The 18,856-nt window shown below is 38.3% G+C and overlaps 1 protein-coding gene across 2 annotated transcripts in view; it reads right to left on the bottom strand.

Annotated features, from left to right (window-relative positions):
* Nucleotides 1–18,856, bottom strand: part of Vamp7 (vesicle associated membrane protein 7) — a 53,974-nt gene that overhangs the window by 22,122 nt on the left and 12,996 nt on the right. For both annotated transcript variants that reach the window (XM_036174961.1, XM_036174962.1), the window contains 3 exons: nt 16,347–16,484; nt 14,209–14,299; nt 6,303–6,370 (listed from right to left, as the gene is read on the bottom strand). In XM_036174961.1, the coding sequence (XP_036030854.1) occupies nt 6,303–6,370; nt 14,209–14,299; nt 16,347–16,484 (297 nt within the window). The remainder of the gene's footprint in view (nt 1–6,302; nt 6,371–14,208; nt 14,300–16,346; nt 16,485–18,856) is intronic.

The raw sequence follows: 18,856 nt of genomic DNA, 5'->3' as shown, positions 1-18,856 counted from the left end.
ACAGGCTCGGGCATTTGAACACTTGGTTCCCAACTGGTGATACTGCTTAGGGATATTTAGGAGTTGCAGCATTGCTGGAGGAAGTACGTCACTGGGGGTAAACTTTGAGAGTGCCCAGCCTTGCCCTACACTTCCAGTTCTCTCTCTGCTTCATGATGTAATCAGTTCCCTGCTCCTACCACTATGACTATTGCTTGTAGCCATGCCTCCTCACCCTAATGGATTCTTTATTCCTCTGGAACCATAAACCAAAACAAACTCTTCTATCTAGAAGTTGCTTTTGATAAGGGTATTTTATCATAGCAACAGAAAAATAACAAATAAAATGGGTATGTTTCCAGTATTTTAATCACTATTTGGTATCTTCCTTCTCAGATGGTATGTGTCTTACATTTTTATTGTTGTAAAGAGACAGCATGACCAAAGCACCATGACCTCTTCCACCATTTATTTCTATGATCACCACCACCTCCACATGAACACTACCACTTGTCACCCCTGCCAACATGTTTCCCACCAATGCTGGAATCCTCTCTACACCTAGCCACCCAAATATCTACATGGATCTAAAGTCTGATCCATAAGATGGAACTCATGCCTGGTATGGTTAAGTAGGCCCAAAAATCCCATAGATGGTTAGATCATAGGCTTTAGGGGATAATCTAATATTATTATTCTGCAAAATGGGAATAATAATAAACTGCCCCCTAAGTTCTCAACTTTATACCAATACATTTCCCAATCCATACAAGAGAAGCTTCTTTTTACAATAAATGATTAATAAAGAAACTCATAAACTGGTCAACATGTAGACAATAAGAGACTGTGGACTGCCCATCTCTATATCACACCTCCTCCTCCTAAGGCTCAGGGAATATCACAGAATAGGGGGTGAAAAGATTGTAAGAGCCAAAGGCACTGGACATCTGCATCAAAACTCTTCTTGCCAGATATGATTAGAGCTGAATGCATAAACTCACAGTATCTGTGAATACATGTGTAAGATTAAGGCAGCCAAAATCCAAGCATGGATGTGGGAAGAGCTCATGAGATCCCACTCCTAACTAAGGACCTAATGTCAACTGATGACTGCTGTGGGAGGAAAAGTCATTTCTCTTTAGGAATGTCATCCCCAAGAGGCTACCTATGCTCTTGTAGATTGTTCTACACCAATGCATATATACAGGAAGAACAAAATGAAATCAGCACACAAAGTTGGGAGAGAAACATAGGAGAGGATAAGGGATGAATTAGCAGGAAGGGAAGGTGGCTAGAGTTGATCAAAATGAATTATATGAAATTTTCAAAAAATTAAAAATCTTTATATCATTTTTCTTTCTTTTTTTTTTTTTTTGGTTTTTCGAGACAGGGTTTCTCTGTGTAGTTTTGTGCCTTTCTTGGAACTCACTTTGGAGACCAGGCTGGCCTCGAACTCACAAAGATCCGCCTGACTCTGCCTCCTGAGTGCTGGGATTAAAGGCGTGCACCACCAACGCCCGGCTTATATCATTTTTCTAATTAACACATAATTTGATGAAAAAACCCCATAAACTGCTACAAAATACAATAGTCATATACAGCCTCCTAAAAGCTGCCATTAATCGATACTAATATTAAAATTAACAACGTAACTTCAAATACCTATAGAATGTAACAGATATGTTAAGCACTTTACATGCATCATATAGTTTAATTCTCAAAACTCAATAAAAAAGTGTATTGCCATTTTATAGATTATAGCAATTTAGGCATAATGAAATTAAGTAATATGCTTAAGCTCACACTACTAACAAGTAGTATTAAAATGCAGACCATCTGATTCTAGAGTTCAGGCTCCTAATCACTACAGTCTTGTTGCTAGTCACAATCAACATGATAATGATGTTTTATTGTAATCTTTACAGTATCGATAATCACCTTTGGGACATGTATGTATGTTTGTGATAAATTATCTAAATTAGGTTAATTGAGGTAGGAAGATCCACCTTAAATATGAGCAGCAACATTCCCTGACTTGGAGTTCTGGACAGAACAAAGAAGAGAAAGCTAGCTGAATGTCATCATTCATTGCTTTTTGTTTCCTAAATGTACATGCAATTTAACCATCTGCCTCCTCAAGATTTTGCCTCTATGATTTCCTCACCATAATGGACTGAGCCCCCACACTGGGAGTCAAAATAAACTATTCCTTAAATTGTTTTTGTCAGAACAATGAAAAAGTAATTAATACTATGGTTAATTAATTACTGATTTTTCAATGTGTAAAATTTTACTCTGTAAAAGAGCTCTACATATTTATCACTGTTTTTCAAAAACACTTTTTCAATGAACTGCATCAAAAATAGATCCCCCTCCCCCCGCCCTCCACTCATTGCCCATCCCTTGGCCAGTACCTACTCACAAAGCCAGCAGACTTCCCTTGCTCAAGTGCAGGCCACACCAGTCAGAAGAATAGACCACCATGGATTAAAGCTGGGTATCAGCAACAACAGAAACTACAGAAATCCTACAAACCCATGGAAATTGAGCAACTCCATACTGATCAACTACTGTGTCAAGGTAGAAATCAAGAAAAAACTACACAAAGATTCAACAAATAAAGAGAATTACAGCTCAATTTCCCTTATGAACATTGATGCAAAAATATTCAATAAGATACTCGAAAACCAAATTCAAGAACACATCAAAAAGATCATCTAACATGATCAAGTAGGCTTCATTGCAGAGATGCAGGCATGGTTCAACATACAAAAACCTGTCAATGTAATCCATCATATAAACAAACTGAAAGAAAAAAATCACATGACCATCTCATTAGATGCTGAAGAAGCCTTTGACTAAATCCAACATAGGTACATAATAAAAGTCTTGGATAGATCAGGGATACAAGCAACATATCTAAACATAACAAAGGCAATTTACAGCAAGCCTATAGGCAACACAAAATTAAATGGAGAGAAACTCAAAGCAATTCCACTAAAATCAGGAAAAAGACAAGGCTATCCACTCTCTCCATGCCTATTTAATATAGTACTTGAAGTTCTAAGTAGAGCAATAGGACAACTAAGGGAGATCAAGGAATAAAAACTGGAAAAGAAGTCAAAGTATCACTATTTGCAGATGATATGATAGTTATTACATAACTGACCCCAAAATTTTTACCAAAGAACTACTACAACTGATAAACACCTTTAGCAAAGTGGCTGGATACATGATTAACTAAAAAAAGTCAGTAGTACACCTATATACAAATGACAAACAGACTAGGAAAGAATTCAGAGAAATAACACCCTTCACAAGAGCCACAAATAATATAAAATATCTTGGGGTAACTCTAACTAAGCAAGTGAAAGACCTGTATGATAAAAACTTCAAGTCTTTGAAGAAGGAAACTGAAGAAGATATTAGAAGATGGAAAGATCTCCCATGCTCATGGATTGGTAGGACTAACATAGTAAAAACAGCCATCCTACCAAAATTAATCTACAGAGGAAACACAATCCCCATCAAAATCCTAACACAATTCTTTACAGACCTTAAAAGAACAATACTCAACTTCACATGGAAAAAATAAAAAGACCTAGGATAGCTACAACAATCCTATACAATAAAAGAACTTCTGGGAAGGTATCATCATCCCTGACTTTAAGCTGTACTACAGAGCTGTAGTAATGAAAATCACATGGTATTGGCATAAAAACAGACACGCTGATCAATGGAACTGAATCAAAGACCCAGACATAAATACACACACCCATGGACACCTGATTTTTGACCAACAAGCCAGAAATATACAATGGAAAAAGGAATGAATCTTCAACACACAGCACTGGTCCAACTGGATGGCTGCATATAGAAGAAAGTAAATAGATCTATACTTAACCACCCTGCATAAAAATTAACTCCAAATGGATCAAAGACCTCAACATAAAACCAGATACACTGAACCTGATAGAACGGAAAGTAGGGAGTAGCCTTGAACACATTGGCACAGGAGACAACTTCCTGAACAGAACAATAGTGCAGGCACTAAGATCAACAATTAATAAATGGGACCTCATGAAACTGAAAAGCTTCTATATAGCAAAGGACACTGTCAAAAAGACAAAATGGCAGCCCACAGAACAGGAAAAGATTTTCACCAACTCCACATCTGACAGAGGGTTAATATCCAAAATATATAAAGAACTCAATAAACTAGACATCAATAAATCAAATGGTCCAATTAAAAAATGGATCTAAACAGAGAATTCTCAACAGAGGAAACCAAAATGGGTAAGAAACAAATGTTCAACATCCTTAGTCATCAGGGAAATGCAAATCAAAACAACTCCGAGATTCCATCATACATCTGTCAGAATGGCTAAGATCAAATACACAAGTAATAGCTCATGCTGGAGAAGATATGGAGGAAGGGGAACACTCTTCCACTGCTGGTGAGAGTGCAAACTTGTACAGCCACTTTGGAAATCAACATTGTGGTTTGGGATGATCTACCTCAAGACCCAGCTATACTACTCTTGGGCATATACACAAAAGATGCTCAATCATACCACAAGGACACATACTCAACTATGTTCACAGCAACTTTATTTGTAATAGCCAAAACCTGGAAACAACCTAGATGTCCCTCAATCAAAGAATGGATAAAGAAAATGTGGCACTTTTACATAACAGAGTATTTATTACTCAGCTGTTAAAAACAATGACATAAAATTTGCAAGCAAATGGATGGAACTTGAAAAAATTATCCTGAGTGAGATAACCCAGACACTGAAAGACAAATATGGTATGTACTCTCTTATAAGTAGATATTAGCTATAAAGTAAAAGATAATCATGTTAAGGTCCACAGAACCAGAAAGGCTAAGTAACAAGGAGTGCTTAAGGGGGGAAACACAAGGATCTCCCTGGGAAGGGGTAATAGAATAGATTTTGAGGGTGGACTGGGGGTTAGTGGGGTTGGGAACAGGAGAGATCAAGTCAGGGTGGGGGAGAAAATACTGGGAGAAATGACTGGAATTGAGGGGCATTTGGGGGGGGGTGAAGCGAAAACCTAGTGCAATGGAATCTCCATGGAATTTAGGAAAATAATCCTAGCAAACTCCTAATAACTCCTAATAATGGGATCCAGAGCCTGGATCGATCATCTTCTATAACCAGACAAGGCCTCAAGTGGATGGACTGGGATACCAACCCAGCCACAAAACCTTCAATGTACAGTTTTGTCCTGCCTGTAGAGTGTTCTGGGACCTGAGTCTAGCAGAAGCCTCATCAAAGAGACTACATCCAGCAACTGACAGGAGCAGATACAGAGTCCTACAGCCAAACATTAGGCAGAGCTCAGGGAGTCCTGAGGAAGAGAGGAAGAAAGGATAGGAGGAACTAGAGAAGACAGGGACACCATGAGAACACAGCCCATAGACTCAACTGACCAGGACTCATGGGGGTCCACAGAGATCAGGGAACCTGTAGGGGTCTGACTAGATCCTCTACAATATGTTATGGATGGGGAGCTTGGCATTCGTGTGGGATTCTTAACAGTGGGAGTGGGGGCTGTCTCTGACTCTTTTGCCTACTTGTGGGACTCTTTTCCTCCCACTGAGTCACCTTGTTCAGCCTTGATATGATAGTATGTGTATGGTCTTATTGTAGCATAGTAAGCCATGTTTGGTTGATGGCCCTGGGAGGCCTGCTCTTTTCTGAGGGAAGACACGGTGGTGGTGGGGGCTGAACCTAGCTAGGGGAGGTGGAGGAGGAAGACTGGGTGAGGGGAAGGAGGGATATAATATATGAGAGAAGAATAAAAAAAATCTAAAGAAATATGTGAGAATAGAACAAGTAACTCACAGGGACACACTTCTCTCAGTTAAGGATTAATGGCACATTTCAAGCTATACCTTTGGTTTGATAAAAGGAAAAGATCAAGCTAATACTATAAACACCAAAGGGAACTACATAGTTTCAGGATTCACAATGAGTCACAATAAGCTGAAACTTACAGCAAAGGTACACAATGAATTATTTATCAATCAAAAAACTTTGCCTGAATCTAAAGTTTTAGGAAATTTATTTCTGTATACTGAATATATTTTCTAAACAAAAGCTTCATTAATGGCTGCTGAGAAATTGTGGTTGTTTTATATGTCTCACCTCTACCCTTCTATCACAATATAATGACATAATAGAGAAAGGGAACAAAGAAACAAACCACCTCAGCATAAAATTTAAATAATTTCCATATTATCTTAGATATCAGTGCAGTTGTTATAACACCTTGGAAAAAATATATTCTATACTTACTGAATCCACAAGGTTTTCTGTTTTATCTATCAGTAATTCCAATCTTTCTCCACGTTGAGCAACCAAATCTGGAAATAATTTTACAAATAGAAATAATGTTTTATATTAGAAATAAAGGAACCCACTCACCATAGCAAAGGCCCTAAAACTCAAAATTCCATGAAGTCACTATTTGACTGCAGAAGAAAAGCAGCTGATCACAATTAAAGACAACAGGTAGTTGCAAAGAGACAACAGACTCTATAGTTTCAATAACAGCTTATTTAAGGAAAACAGCTAACTTCCCTACTCTGCCCCTAATAAATGCCTTCCCCATTACCCTATCATTATAAAACTCCCAGTTTTGAGAATGTGAACTGTGTTCTCTTGAATTCTGGTCATTGAGTGATTGGGTCCTTTGCCCTAATCATGGTGAGGCCAGTACTCAAGATGGTACCTCTCTGGCATTAAACAAAGCCCATTCTAGATGTTTGAGGTCATCTAAATTCTCATCTTTTATTTCTTCCTATACACTTAATTATTACATATCCTTACAATAAATATGCAATTTTGAGGTCAGCAAAACAACACAGAAGGTAAGGGTGTTTGTCTGGAGATCTGGTGATCGGACAGTCAAACACCCTAGCTGTTGTGGTAGAACTCTCATCCAATGACTGATGGAAGCGGATGCAGAGATCCATGGCCAGGCCTCAGGTGGAGCTGCAGGAGTCTACTTGGTGAGAAAGAGGAGGGATTGTATGAGCAAGAGATATCAAGACCATGATTGGAAAAAGCACAGGGACAAATAGCCAAACTAGTGGAAACACATGAACTATGAACCAATAGCTGAGGAGCCCCCAACTGGATCAGGGCCTCTGGATAAGTGAGGCAGTCAATTAGCTTGAACTGTTTGGGAGGCCCTCAGGCAATGGGACCGGGACCTTGGCTTTTTGGAACCTAAGGCCTACGCTGGGACACTTTGCTCAGCCTAGGTGAAGGGAGGAGGAGACTGGACCTGCCTGGACTGAATCTACCAGGCTGAGCTGAATCCCCAGGGGAGTCCTTGCCCTGGAGGAGATGGGAATGGGGGGTGGGCTGGGGGGAGGGCCAGGGTTGATATGTAAAATTAAATCAAATTATATAAAATTTTTTTCTATTTCCAACATAATTAAAAATCTTTTGGACATAAACAAAGAAAGAAAAATAAAAGAAGGAAGCCCAAAAACAAACAAATAAATAAATGTAGTAGAGAATAGGCTCCACAAAGCTGTCCTCTGATCTTTACATCCACACCATGGCATGCACCACACATACATAATTAACAAATGAAAATTTGAATATAATAATAAATGATTAAGTCAATAAATTTAAAACTCTGAACAAGAAAAATCAATGCCTAGATAAGATTCAAAGATAAATTCTATATAAAATATTTCACGAAAAATACATACCATTTTATTAAATGAAATCTAAATGGTCTTTTAATAAAAAACCTGGAGCCAGATATTGGGGTAAATGCTGAATGATCAGACAGACAAAGGAATAAGCCATTGCTACATCTCATCTCACCAACTCCACGAATCCTCTGACTGAATGCCTCTGAGTCCTCAACTGAAAGGCTCTTCAGCTGAAAAAAGGCTTTCCTCAGCTGAGAAAGGTTTTAGTTCCTGTCTACTTATGCCTTATATACCTTTCTCTGCCCAGCCATATTACTTCCTTCCTAGTGCTGGGATTAAAGGCATGTAATTTCCAAGTACTGGTAGCAGAGGCATGAGATCTCAAGTGCTGGGATTAAAGACATGTAATTCCCAAGTACTGGGATTAAAGGTGTGTGCCACCACTGCCTGACTCTGTTTCTCTCCTAGACTGAGTCAATCTCATGTAGTCTAGGGTGGCTTTGAACTCACAGAGATCCAGATAGATCTCTGCCTCCCGAGTGCTAGGATTAAAGGTGTGTACCACCACTGTCTGGCCTCTGTGTTTAATCTATTGGCTTATTCTGTTCTCTGATCTTCAGGCAAATTTTATTAGAGTACAAACTGTATCACCACATTTCCCCTTTTTTATCTAAAATAATAAAAGGTTATAACTAATATAAGAAAAACTATATACAATAAGTAAAATAACTATATATAATATATACAGTCAAGAATTACATTAACAATGTCCAGTCCATTAACATTTGACAGATTCAGAGAAAATACTCCACTATTTATCATATTTTGGTGAGTCCAAAGTGTTGCACCTAATTCACTTTCTATCCTAACTTGCATTACCAACCCCAAACTATCTTTTAATGTTTTTTGAACTTATACACTTTATACCTCTTTAGTGAGTTTCTTTTCTGAATTTGTTAACAAGGAAAACTATACCTATAACTATCTAGTCTTCAACTCCATCAGCGATCCAAGAAGGAAATAACATTTACTGAGAAAGCAGGAAGTGCAAATAAGCAACTTCCAAAAAATGTGAGAAATGACAGAAACAGCTGGCTTCCTGGACAGTCACCCAAGGATCCACTGCAACGTTAGGGCATCTATCTTTGGCCTGCAGGCCTAGCATATCTGACAGAATTATTTGTGAAGCAGGATTTTCTAAAGGACCTTCCTACCTTGTCTTAGTAAAGTTCAGTAGTCCTTTCTTTTGTGTCCTGCTTGTTCCATTTGGACAGCATAATGTCAACAGTCAAGGCAAGGACATTTTCTTGCCCAGTGGCTAACTTTAGCCACAAAGAAAGTAAACTCCATATGGAGTTTCTTTGATGTCCATCATCTTCTCTGAAGTAGATTGGTGCTGCCAGGAGCAGACATGTCTCATTATCATAAAAAGGAATCTATTTTATTAAAACATCTTAAATGCCACATTCTGTATATCTCTGAAGTGTTTGAAGACAACCTATTTATCTAAAATATATATTTGACCTTGAAAACATACCTATCTTGACAAGTCCCACTGTAATAGGTGACTAACAATTAACCTGCATTTCTTTTATCCTAAATAGTTGGTAATAATAACTTTCAAGAACTAGAAAATTGCATTACATTAAGTGAGTTGTATAGGTACAATACGTTCATGAGATTAAAAATGTACATACAGTATGTTCTAACAAAAATAATTTTTGTATACAATATACAAAAATCCAATCCAATGCAAAATACTTAAAATGAGTAGTTGCTTTCTAAAAGTAGATTCAATAATCTACCATTTTCTTATCATAGCTATATCTCTTTTTTCTGAGTAGATTCAATAATCTACCCTTTTATCCTATCATTTCTATATAATACATTTCTATATCATATCCCCTTTCTTTTTTTAAAAAGATTGACTATTGACCAATAACAATTTTTAACAAACCCCTAAACAAAGACAAAATCCATAATCCATTTTTTGGGATGTGGGCATAGTTTTCTAGGCTACATCTTGCTGATTGGGGGTAATGGTAATCTTATGGGGACATAAAGAAAATTTTGGATTATGGTCAAGTTCTGACTGGCATAGTCTATGAGTCTGTATCATCTAAACTAGCAATTTTGATATTGTCATGAGTAGTTCGTAGTCCAAAGGCAATCTTTGGGTGTTGTTTGTCAGCTTGGTGGCATTATCACAGTCCATGTGGATTCATCATTGTGGCATCCTATCATCTTTTCAAAGACTTCAAAGGTTGCTATGAGGATTGGTTATGTTTCACTGCAGAAAATCTTTTACTTGGGACAAGTTTTCTGGATGATTTGTCCTTTTTTCAGATGTCTCATTTGTCCAGTGGTCTTCAGATTCCTTAGCCTTCATTCTCCTGAAAGACAAAAACAAAACCCTTCCCCAACCCTAACTTTGGAAAGGTTCCCTTTTGGCAAGTTATATCTGATCAAATGAAAAGCATTTATTAGTCACATAAGTTAATTTAAATTGAATGATTATGCTGGTTGATGAACTATCACCTCTTTTAATTAAGAAGTCTCTCTTGTTCAAATTGAACCTTTATCAATTTTGATGGTGTTCACAGGTTTTCTTCTTCAGCGGAAACAAAAGCAAAACCTTGTCCTCAACACATATCCTGGTTTCCATTCTGAGGTTAGCACATCTTTAAAGTATACAGGCTGATTTTGTAGGGAAAAGGGGCTGGCTAGAGAAACCCACCCTGATCCTGGAGCCCAGAATTAGGGGAGATAAAGCCAGTGAGAGAAACACAGTTAAGCTCAGATCAGAGCCATCTCTGCCCTTGTCCAACTGACTTGTGAAATCAACCAATCACAGAGCAGGACAGCAGAATCCTGGCCCTAGGGCCCAGGACTAGGGAAAGAAATACAGCCTGTGTTTGGGACCTGAGCCAGAGAAATGAACCAAGGAAACATGCCCTGACTCTGAAACTAGTACCAAAGAAACACTCTTGGCCCCTAGAGTCTGAGTCAGTGAATGAAATGTGCCCTGTCCTTAGAGGTAGTGTCAGAAAGCTAAGTAAGGCCAGTGAGAGAAACACAGTTTAGCTCAGATCAGAGCCATCTCTGCCCCTGTCCATCTGACTTGTGAAATCAACCAATCACAGAGCTGGACAGTAGAATCCTGGCCCTAGGGCCCAGGACCAGGGAAAGAAATACAGCCTGTGTTTGGGACCTGAGCCAGAGAAATGAACACTTTATCCCCAAACCCAGAACCCAGGAAATATGCCCTGTCTCTGAAACTAGTACCAAAATAACACTCTTGGCCCCTAGAGTCAGAGTCAGTGAAAGAAATGTGCCCTGGCCTTAGAGGTAGTGTCAAAAAGCCAAGAAAGGACAGTGAAAGAAACACAGTTTGGCCCTGAAATCAGGGCCATCTATGCCCCTTGCTCACAAAACTGGCCAATCCCTGGGCAGAAAATAAACTAACCAATCACAGTTGACTCCGCCCCCTAGACATCCTGTATAAACTGGCCTGCTCAGTAAGTTGTGAGCTGTTCTCTCCACCCTGGTAGAGGTAGCTACTCTCCTGGACTCCTTCCCAAATAAACCTCTTTCTCAAAAGAGTATTGGGTGAAGACCTTCATTGACTGGTGAGCAGAAGAACCTTGCTGGGATGTCCCATAATGGACTGAGCAATGGGGAGCTGAGCAGAAGAACCTTGCTTGGATGTCCCATAGTGGACTGAGCAAGGGGGAGCTGAGCAGAAGAACCTTGCTGGGACATCCCATAGTGGACTGAGTGAGAAAGAGCTGGTAACACTGAGCCAGAGATTGTGGCTCTCCAGGAGAGGAGAAGGATTGCTGTGTTCTGCGGGGAGACTATCTTCCATCACACCATGTATACCCTGACTTTCCTGAAGAGTCAGGATACCCTTCCTTGCAGAAGCAATTCCAGGCCTGACTCTCCAGAGAAGTCAGAAAACCTTCCTTTCCAAGGTTGGGTTGTTTCTTTGCAATCCCAGCCATCACAGCTGTGCTAAACAGCTCCAGGTGTCTGAGACACCTTTAGGGCAGAGCTCTTGTTCTGAGTAGCTCCAGGTGTCTGGGATACCTCGCCCTCTAGGGCTGAACTGTCTCCTTGCAGTTTCAGCCATCAATTTACTAACATTTTGGTGCCAAAACCCAGGACACCAAACCCAGAGTTTTTGCAGTTTGTTTACTTACATTTGGTGCCGAAACCTGGGGCACCAAACCCAAAGTTTTTGCAGTTTACTTACAAATTTAATGTCGTGATATATTGTGTACCCTAATAAAACTTGCCTGAAGATCAGAAAAAAGAACAAGCCACTAGATTAAATATAGAGGCCAGACAGTGGTGGTACACACCTTTAATCCTAGCACTTGGGAGGCAGAGATCCATCTGGATCTTTGTGAGTTCAAAGCCACCCTAGACTACATGAGATTGACTCAGTCTATGGGAGAAACAAAGCCAGGCAGTGGTGGCACACACCTTTAATCCCAGTACCTGGGAATCACATGCCTTTAATCCCAGCACTAGGAAGGAAGTAATATGGCTGGGCAGAGTAAGGTATATAAGGCATGAGGAGACAGCAACTAAAGCCTTTTCGGCTGAAGCACTTTTTGGCTGGAGGCCCTTTTGGCTGAGGACTCAGAGGCATTCAGTCAGAGGATTCATGGAGTTGGTGAGACGAGATGTAGCAGTGGCTTGTTCCTTTGTCTTTCTGATCATTCAGCATTTACTCCAATATCTGGCTCTGTTTTTTTTTTTTATTAAAAGACCATTTAGATTTTGTGTAACACCAATTTATCATGAATTTGTTAAAAAAAATCAAAAGAAAGGAATATTTCTCAATTTATTACATGGGTCCATTATTATCTTGGTATTAAAGTCAAACAAGGACATCACAAGAGGATCTGGGGATGCAGCTCACTTGGCAGAACTCTTTGCTAGCATGCATAAACCCTGGATTTAATCATCAGCACAGCATAAACTGGTACATACCTATAATCTCAATACTTTGGAGGTTAAATCAGGGTGTGATGGTTAGTTTTAATTGACAATTTGACACAACTTAGAATCACTTGGGAAGACAGTATCAACGAAATGTAGTCTAGATCAGGCCAGGTGGTGGTGGCACATGCCTTTGATTCCAGCACTTGGGAGGGAGAAGTGGCCTCTGTGAGTTTGAGGCCAGCCTGCTCTACATAGTAAGTTCCAGAATAGCGAAGGCTACACAGAGAAACCCTGTCTCATAAAACAAACAAATTAAAAAAAATATTGTCTAGATCAGATTCACCTGTAGGCATATCTGTGAGGATTTGTCTTATTTGCCTTAATTGATATAAGACTCAGCCAAAATGTGGGTAGCTTTATTCCCTAGTTTTTGGCCCTAAGACATTTAAGAGTAGAGAAAGGTAGATGAGCATTAAGCAGGCATGCATTTATTTTTCTGTATTCTTGACTGTAGATGTCATGTAACTGGCTGCTTCAAGCCTTTGTTACTTCCCTGCTATGCTGGACTTGTGAGCTAAAATAAACCTTTTCTTCTCTAAGTTGCTTATCTCAGGATATTTTATCAAAATGATAGAAAATTAGAATACAGGAAAACCAGAAGTTCAAGATCATCCTCAGCTATAGAGTAAGTTTAAGAACAGTCTTACATGAGATTGTCTCACAAAAAGGACACCATAAATTGAGAAAACAAATAGGCTAACAACCCCAGACACAGACACAGAAACACAGACACACAGACACACAGTGGGAGAGGCCACCCCTGGGCTGGTGGTCCTAGTTCTATAAGAAGGCATGCTGAGCAAGCCATAAGCAGCATCCCCCATAGCCTCTGTATCAGTTCCCATCTCCAGGTTCCAGCCTGAGGTCATGTCCTGACTTCCTTCAGTGATGGATTATGATGTAGAAGTATAAGCCAAATACACCTTTTCCTCCCCAAGTTTCTTTTTGTCATGGTGTTTCATCATGGCAATAGTAATCATCATCAAGACACTGCCTGATGCACAGGCCAGGAAAGCAAGCTAATTGAAGATCTTCAATGTTCCCTCCTTTCTTCCAAATCCAATCCCCTAGTCTCACCCCAGCTCTGTAACAGACCACCTGCTGCAGCCTCCCTCCCTTTTAGCCACTATTTCCAGAGGATCATATAGCTCTCCTCCAACCTTTACAGAAACCAAACACCCACCCAACAAAGGCAAGACCATATATCAACATCTAGATCAGTGGTTCTCAACCCCTACAAGGGTTGCATATCAGATATCCTGCATATCAGATATTTACATTATGGTTCATAACAGTAGAAAAATTACATTAAGTAGCAATGAAAATAATTTTATGGTTGGGGGTCACAACATGAGGAACTGTATTAAAGGGTCACAGAATTAGGAAGGTTGAGAACTGCTGACTCAGATGGTGAAAACAAGGAAGTGCTGTTTCAGCCTCCCTACAATAATGACTCCAATCTAGTAATTCATTTTTATTTGTGTTCATATGAATGTAACTATGCCACTGAAACATACCTATGTTTCTGACCATGATTCCTTTCAGTTCATCCACTTGTGCTTGAGTCTCCATCACTCTGTCTTGCCCTTTATTTTCGGAGTGATGCTTCTACAAGATATTAAGTTTTAACATACAATATTAAGACATTATTTAAAATAAGAAATAAAGAATAACAACCTATATTAAGGAGTGCTATATAATTATAGATCTATTATATAAAAGATACATATATCTGAAAAAAATTGTATTACATTTAGAAAAAATATCGGCAGTATAAAAATTGTTTTCATATGGAATGTACTTTAGCATAAAATATCTTATTTTAAGTAAAATTCACTGAATATATTATAATTTAAAATATATGATACTCTTTGGGCAGAAATGAGGGGATATGTAATCTGTGATTATATAGAAAGGAAGGAAAAAATTAAAAATTACTATAGTTGGGATGGGGAGAGGCAGGTACCCTTGATTTTCCTCACTTCTTGGATATGATGAAATAGGGGCACACACACTTCTTTTAATATCTGGCCTTCTATCTGCTGGGATCACAACATGTCTCTTAGTTTAATTGGCTTTTCTCAAGATCTAGAATCTAAAAGACTAATGATAGTATATATTTTGAAGAGCCAGGCGTGGTGACACACACCTTTAATCCCAGCACTTGAGATCTCATATCTTTCTTGGGAAAGACACATGCCTTTAATCCCAGAAAGTGATAGTAGGAAGCAGAAAGGTATATATAGCATGAGGACTAGGAACTAGAAGCTTTTAAGCTTTTATCAGCAGTTCAGCTGAGATCTATTCAGGTGAGAACTCAGAAGCTTTCAGTCTGAGGATTCATAGAAACAAGATCGGATGAGGAATTGTCAAGGTGAGGTTGGCTGTGGCTTGTTCTGCTTCTCTGATCTCTCAGGATTTAACCCCAATATCTGGCCTGGGTTTTTGTTTGTTTGTTTGTATTAATAAGACCATTTAGTAATTCATCTACAAAAACTGATTGAAAATGTATAGTTTTCCATATTCATAATTAAATAATAGAGGTTATGTCTTTGTGCCCAAATACTTTTACAGATTAAAAAGAAAACATTTTGAAAGGTGCTCACCATCATTCATATCATGAAAATGCAGATTAAAAACACAATGAGCTACCAGTGCATACCCTCCAGAATAGCTAGAATGAACAGCAGACAATAAATGTTGACAAGGATGAAAAACACTGGAATTGCCAATGAGAATTTAAAATAGTATAATCACTTTGGGAAAATAGTATGCGATAAATTTTTAAATTACATATCACCATCTGACCCAAAAATTCCATTCCTAGGTATTTATTTATCAGAGAAATAAAACATATGTTTACACAAAAACTCGTATGTGGAAATTCACAGCAGCTTCACTCATAACAGTTAAAAACTAACAACAACCCAAACATCTAGCAACAGGTAAATGAGTAAAACAGTATGTATATAGTATTGTTTAGCAGAAAACAGAAATATGCTTCTGACTTACTCAACATGGATGAGTACTAGAAGCATTCTAATAAGCAAAACAAACAAGACACATCAGAGTACTTACTTTATGATTGCTATTTATAGAAAACTCTAGGAAAAAATTAATCTATAGAGATAAAATATAGATCAATAATTTGCTGGGACAGAGTCATTGGGTAGGTGTCATGGGGCATGGGGGAAAGTTTAGGGTTAATAGAAAGGTTTTTTTATTTTGACTATACACACCATCAATTCAGTTGACAATGAGGAAGTTATGCAGATGAACAGATTTTCACATGACTAATTTGAGCTATTCAAAAATCAAACTTACATCATGGATAAGAAAAGTGTTTATATGTAGGTCAAAATGTCAGTTGACAAGTTTGGTGGATTTAAGCATTAAATGGGTAGTCAAACTAGTCTATCATTAACACTCCTCCAAATCCTGAGATATGCTGACTATTGGTAATAGAGGATATCACCAATTAGCTTTCTACACTAAAATGACTCCTTTACATTTTTAATAGGGAAGCTTTATTATGCTGGCTTATAGCGACACAATCAGAAAAGTGTTCTATAGATCAGGGCCCATATAGTCATCATATGAAGGTAATAAAGAAGAAAATATAAATCAAAACACTATTTCCTGAGAAAAATATTACCAGTTGTGCAGCCAAAACACTTGAGAACTCGCTATTCATGGCATATGGAAGTGCAGTCTGTGCTCTTGAACCATAAGTAGTCTGGAACCTCTTCTTTACTTCATTCAGAAAACTGAAGGCTCTAGAACGCTCAAAATCCTGTAAAGTGACCAATGTACACATATAAACAAAGATATGTGGCAGGTTAGTAATAACAATACTGTTTCCTGACTCCATGAGGAATAACCAGAACTGATCCTGTTTCATTGATAAGGAACAAAAGTTTCAAAAGACAACTAACTTGCCATATGTCAAACAGCTAATAAATTAAAAAGCTGAGAGTCAGATCCAAACTAAAAACAGTGGTATGTAGATTAATATCTCAGGGGTCAGGAATTGATTTTCAGTTCTTACAGTTCTTTCATATGATCACAAGGTCCAGCATAAGAAAATGCTCAATAAATCAATAAAAAACAGTATAGTTTTAGGAGCTAGAGAGATGGCTCAGTGGTTAAGAGAGCTTGTTGCTCTTTGAGAACCCACATTTGGTTCTCAGCATTCAGGTTGGACAGCTTACAAATGCCTATAACTGCAGCTCCAAGGAATCTGACTTGCTCTTCTGACCTCTGTGGACATTCCCACACACAGACACATACATATACATAAACCAAATAAAAGATTTTTTAAAAGAGTACAGTTTTTAATATATAAAGACAGTGCTATTGATATGGATTTTGAACTAATACTTTCCAATAGTAGTGATACATCTGAAAAGGTCAAGTGATGTACCCTGTCTATTCCAAGTCTGCCAAAAAGTTGTGTATATGTGTGTGTGTGTGTGTACACATACAACAAATCATAGCTTAAGAATTTTGCTGCTCAATTTGGACCATTTGAGATTCTATGACAGTTCTCATCTATTTTAAGCATTTTACATCAGTCCTTTCAGATACAGCTGGACTTTATTGTGAAACCAGAGGTAAAAATCATTGTGATGATCAATGTAATTGAACATCATTTCAACTTAGTTTAAATCAAGGACTCATTATTTTATGTGGGGGTGTTTTTTGCCTATGCACCACATGTGTGCAGTGCCTCAGCGTCCACAAGAGGGTGCCTGATCTCCTGAGCCTGGAGTTATAGATGTTTGTGAGCTGCCACGTGGGTGCTGGAGATCAAACTTGGGTTCTCTGGAAGAGTAGGCAGTGCTTTTAACCACTGAGCCATCATTCCACCACTACAGCAAGTATTCTTGAACTGGGATCAATGGTAAGAATTCTAGAGGTACTTGTATTAGGATACAAAGAAATATTACTGTAGCGGTGTTTGCTGCACTAATGACCTTGGATTATATGGCCTGAAGGAGGCAGTGCTTCTTGCCATTGTACATGACCTCTTAAAAGGAGAGGAGAGAGGTGGTTTGGTGGTTAAGAGCACTGACTGATGTTCCAGAGGAACCAGGTTCAATTCCCAGGTCTTCCGGATCATGCCAGGATTGATTAAACAAACAAACAAACAAATAAATAACTGGAAGAAGGGACCACATGAACCCTCTCTCCCTCCTTTTAAGAAGTCACGTAAAATGGCAAGAAGCATTGGCCTGAACAGCCCAAGGTCATGGGCGAAGCAAATACCACTACATAGTACACTGTTATTTTCATAATTCTTTAGGTTAAATTTCAATTTTGAACGGAAGTCACAAAACAAAAGAGTATTAAACAGTACCTGTAGCTTAGTCATCTCCAGAAATATTTATTAATATGATATCACAGTTACGGGTATTTTGAAATAGTCTACATGCATCAACATTTCAACAGTATTATTAGGGTGATGACCAGATGTTATCAATGAAATCATAAAGAAGTATATTCATTAATGTATCCTTTAAAATATACTGAGTGTTATACGTAAGTAAAATTGATTTTGTTTAAACTCCTGTGTGTTCTAGTTCATACAGTTAACAACATTCTCAGTGTAACCACAGTGACAAAGGAGTCTGTGACAAGAAAATTTATGAACATTGATTTAAGCTAGGTGGTGGCACATGCCTTTAATCCCAGCACTTGGGAGGCAGAGGCAGGCAGATCTCTGCAAGTTCAAGGCCAGCCTGGGCTACAGAGTGAGTTCCAGGAAAGGCACAAAGCTACACAGAGAAACCCTGTCTCAAAAAACAAAAACACTGATTTATAGAAATCATGTTAATTCTACGACTGTCAGAGAATAGCTTAGAAATAAGCACATGGCCAGTATGACATGAAAAGAAGTTAACTTCAAAAGAAAGGAAAGGGGCATATTTTCCTCATTCCTACAATAAAAGATCAAAGTACACAGTCTCTCTTCTTTGTATATAAATAACCATGTAACTACATGCAACCATAAGGGAAACTTATAAGAAACTAATGAGTAAAGAAAAGGAGAGAATGTTCCTTCATGACATTATTATTGATCATTCTGGGCTTACAGCCAACATACACAGAAAACAACCTAACCAATGTAAACTACACATTTACATAGTTGATCATAATGTACTA

The sequence above is a fragment of the Onychomys torridus genome, chromosome X (assembly GCF_903995425.1).
Source record: "Onychomys torridus chromosome X, mOncTor1.1, whole genome shotgun sequence".
Classification (NCBI taxonomy): domain Eukaryota; kingdom Metazoa; phylum Chordata; class Mammalia; order Rodentia; family Cricetidae; genus Onychomys; species Onychomys torridus.
This window is presented reverse-complemented; position numbering and strand designations above follow the sequence as displayed.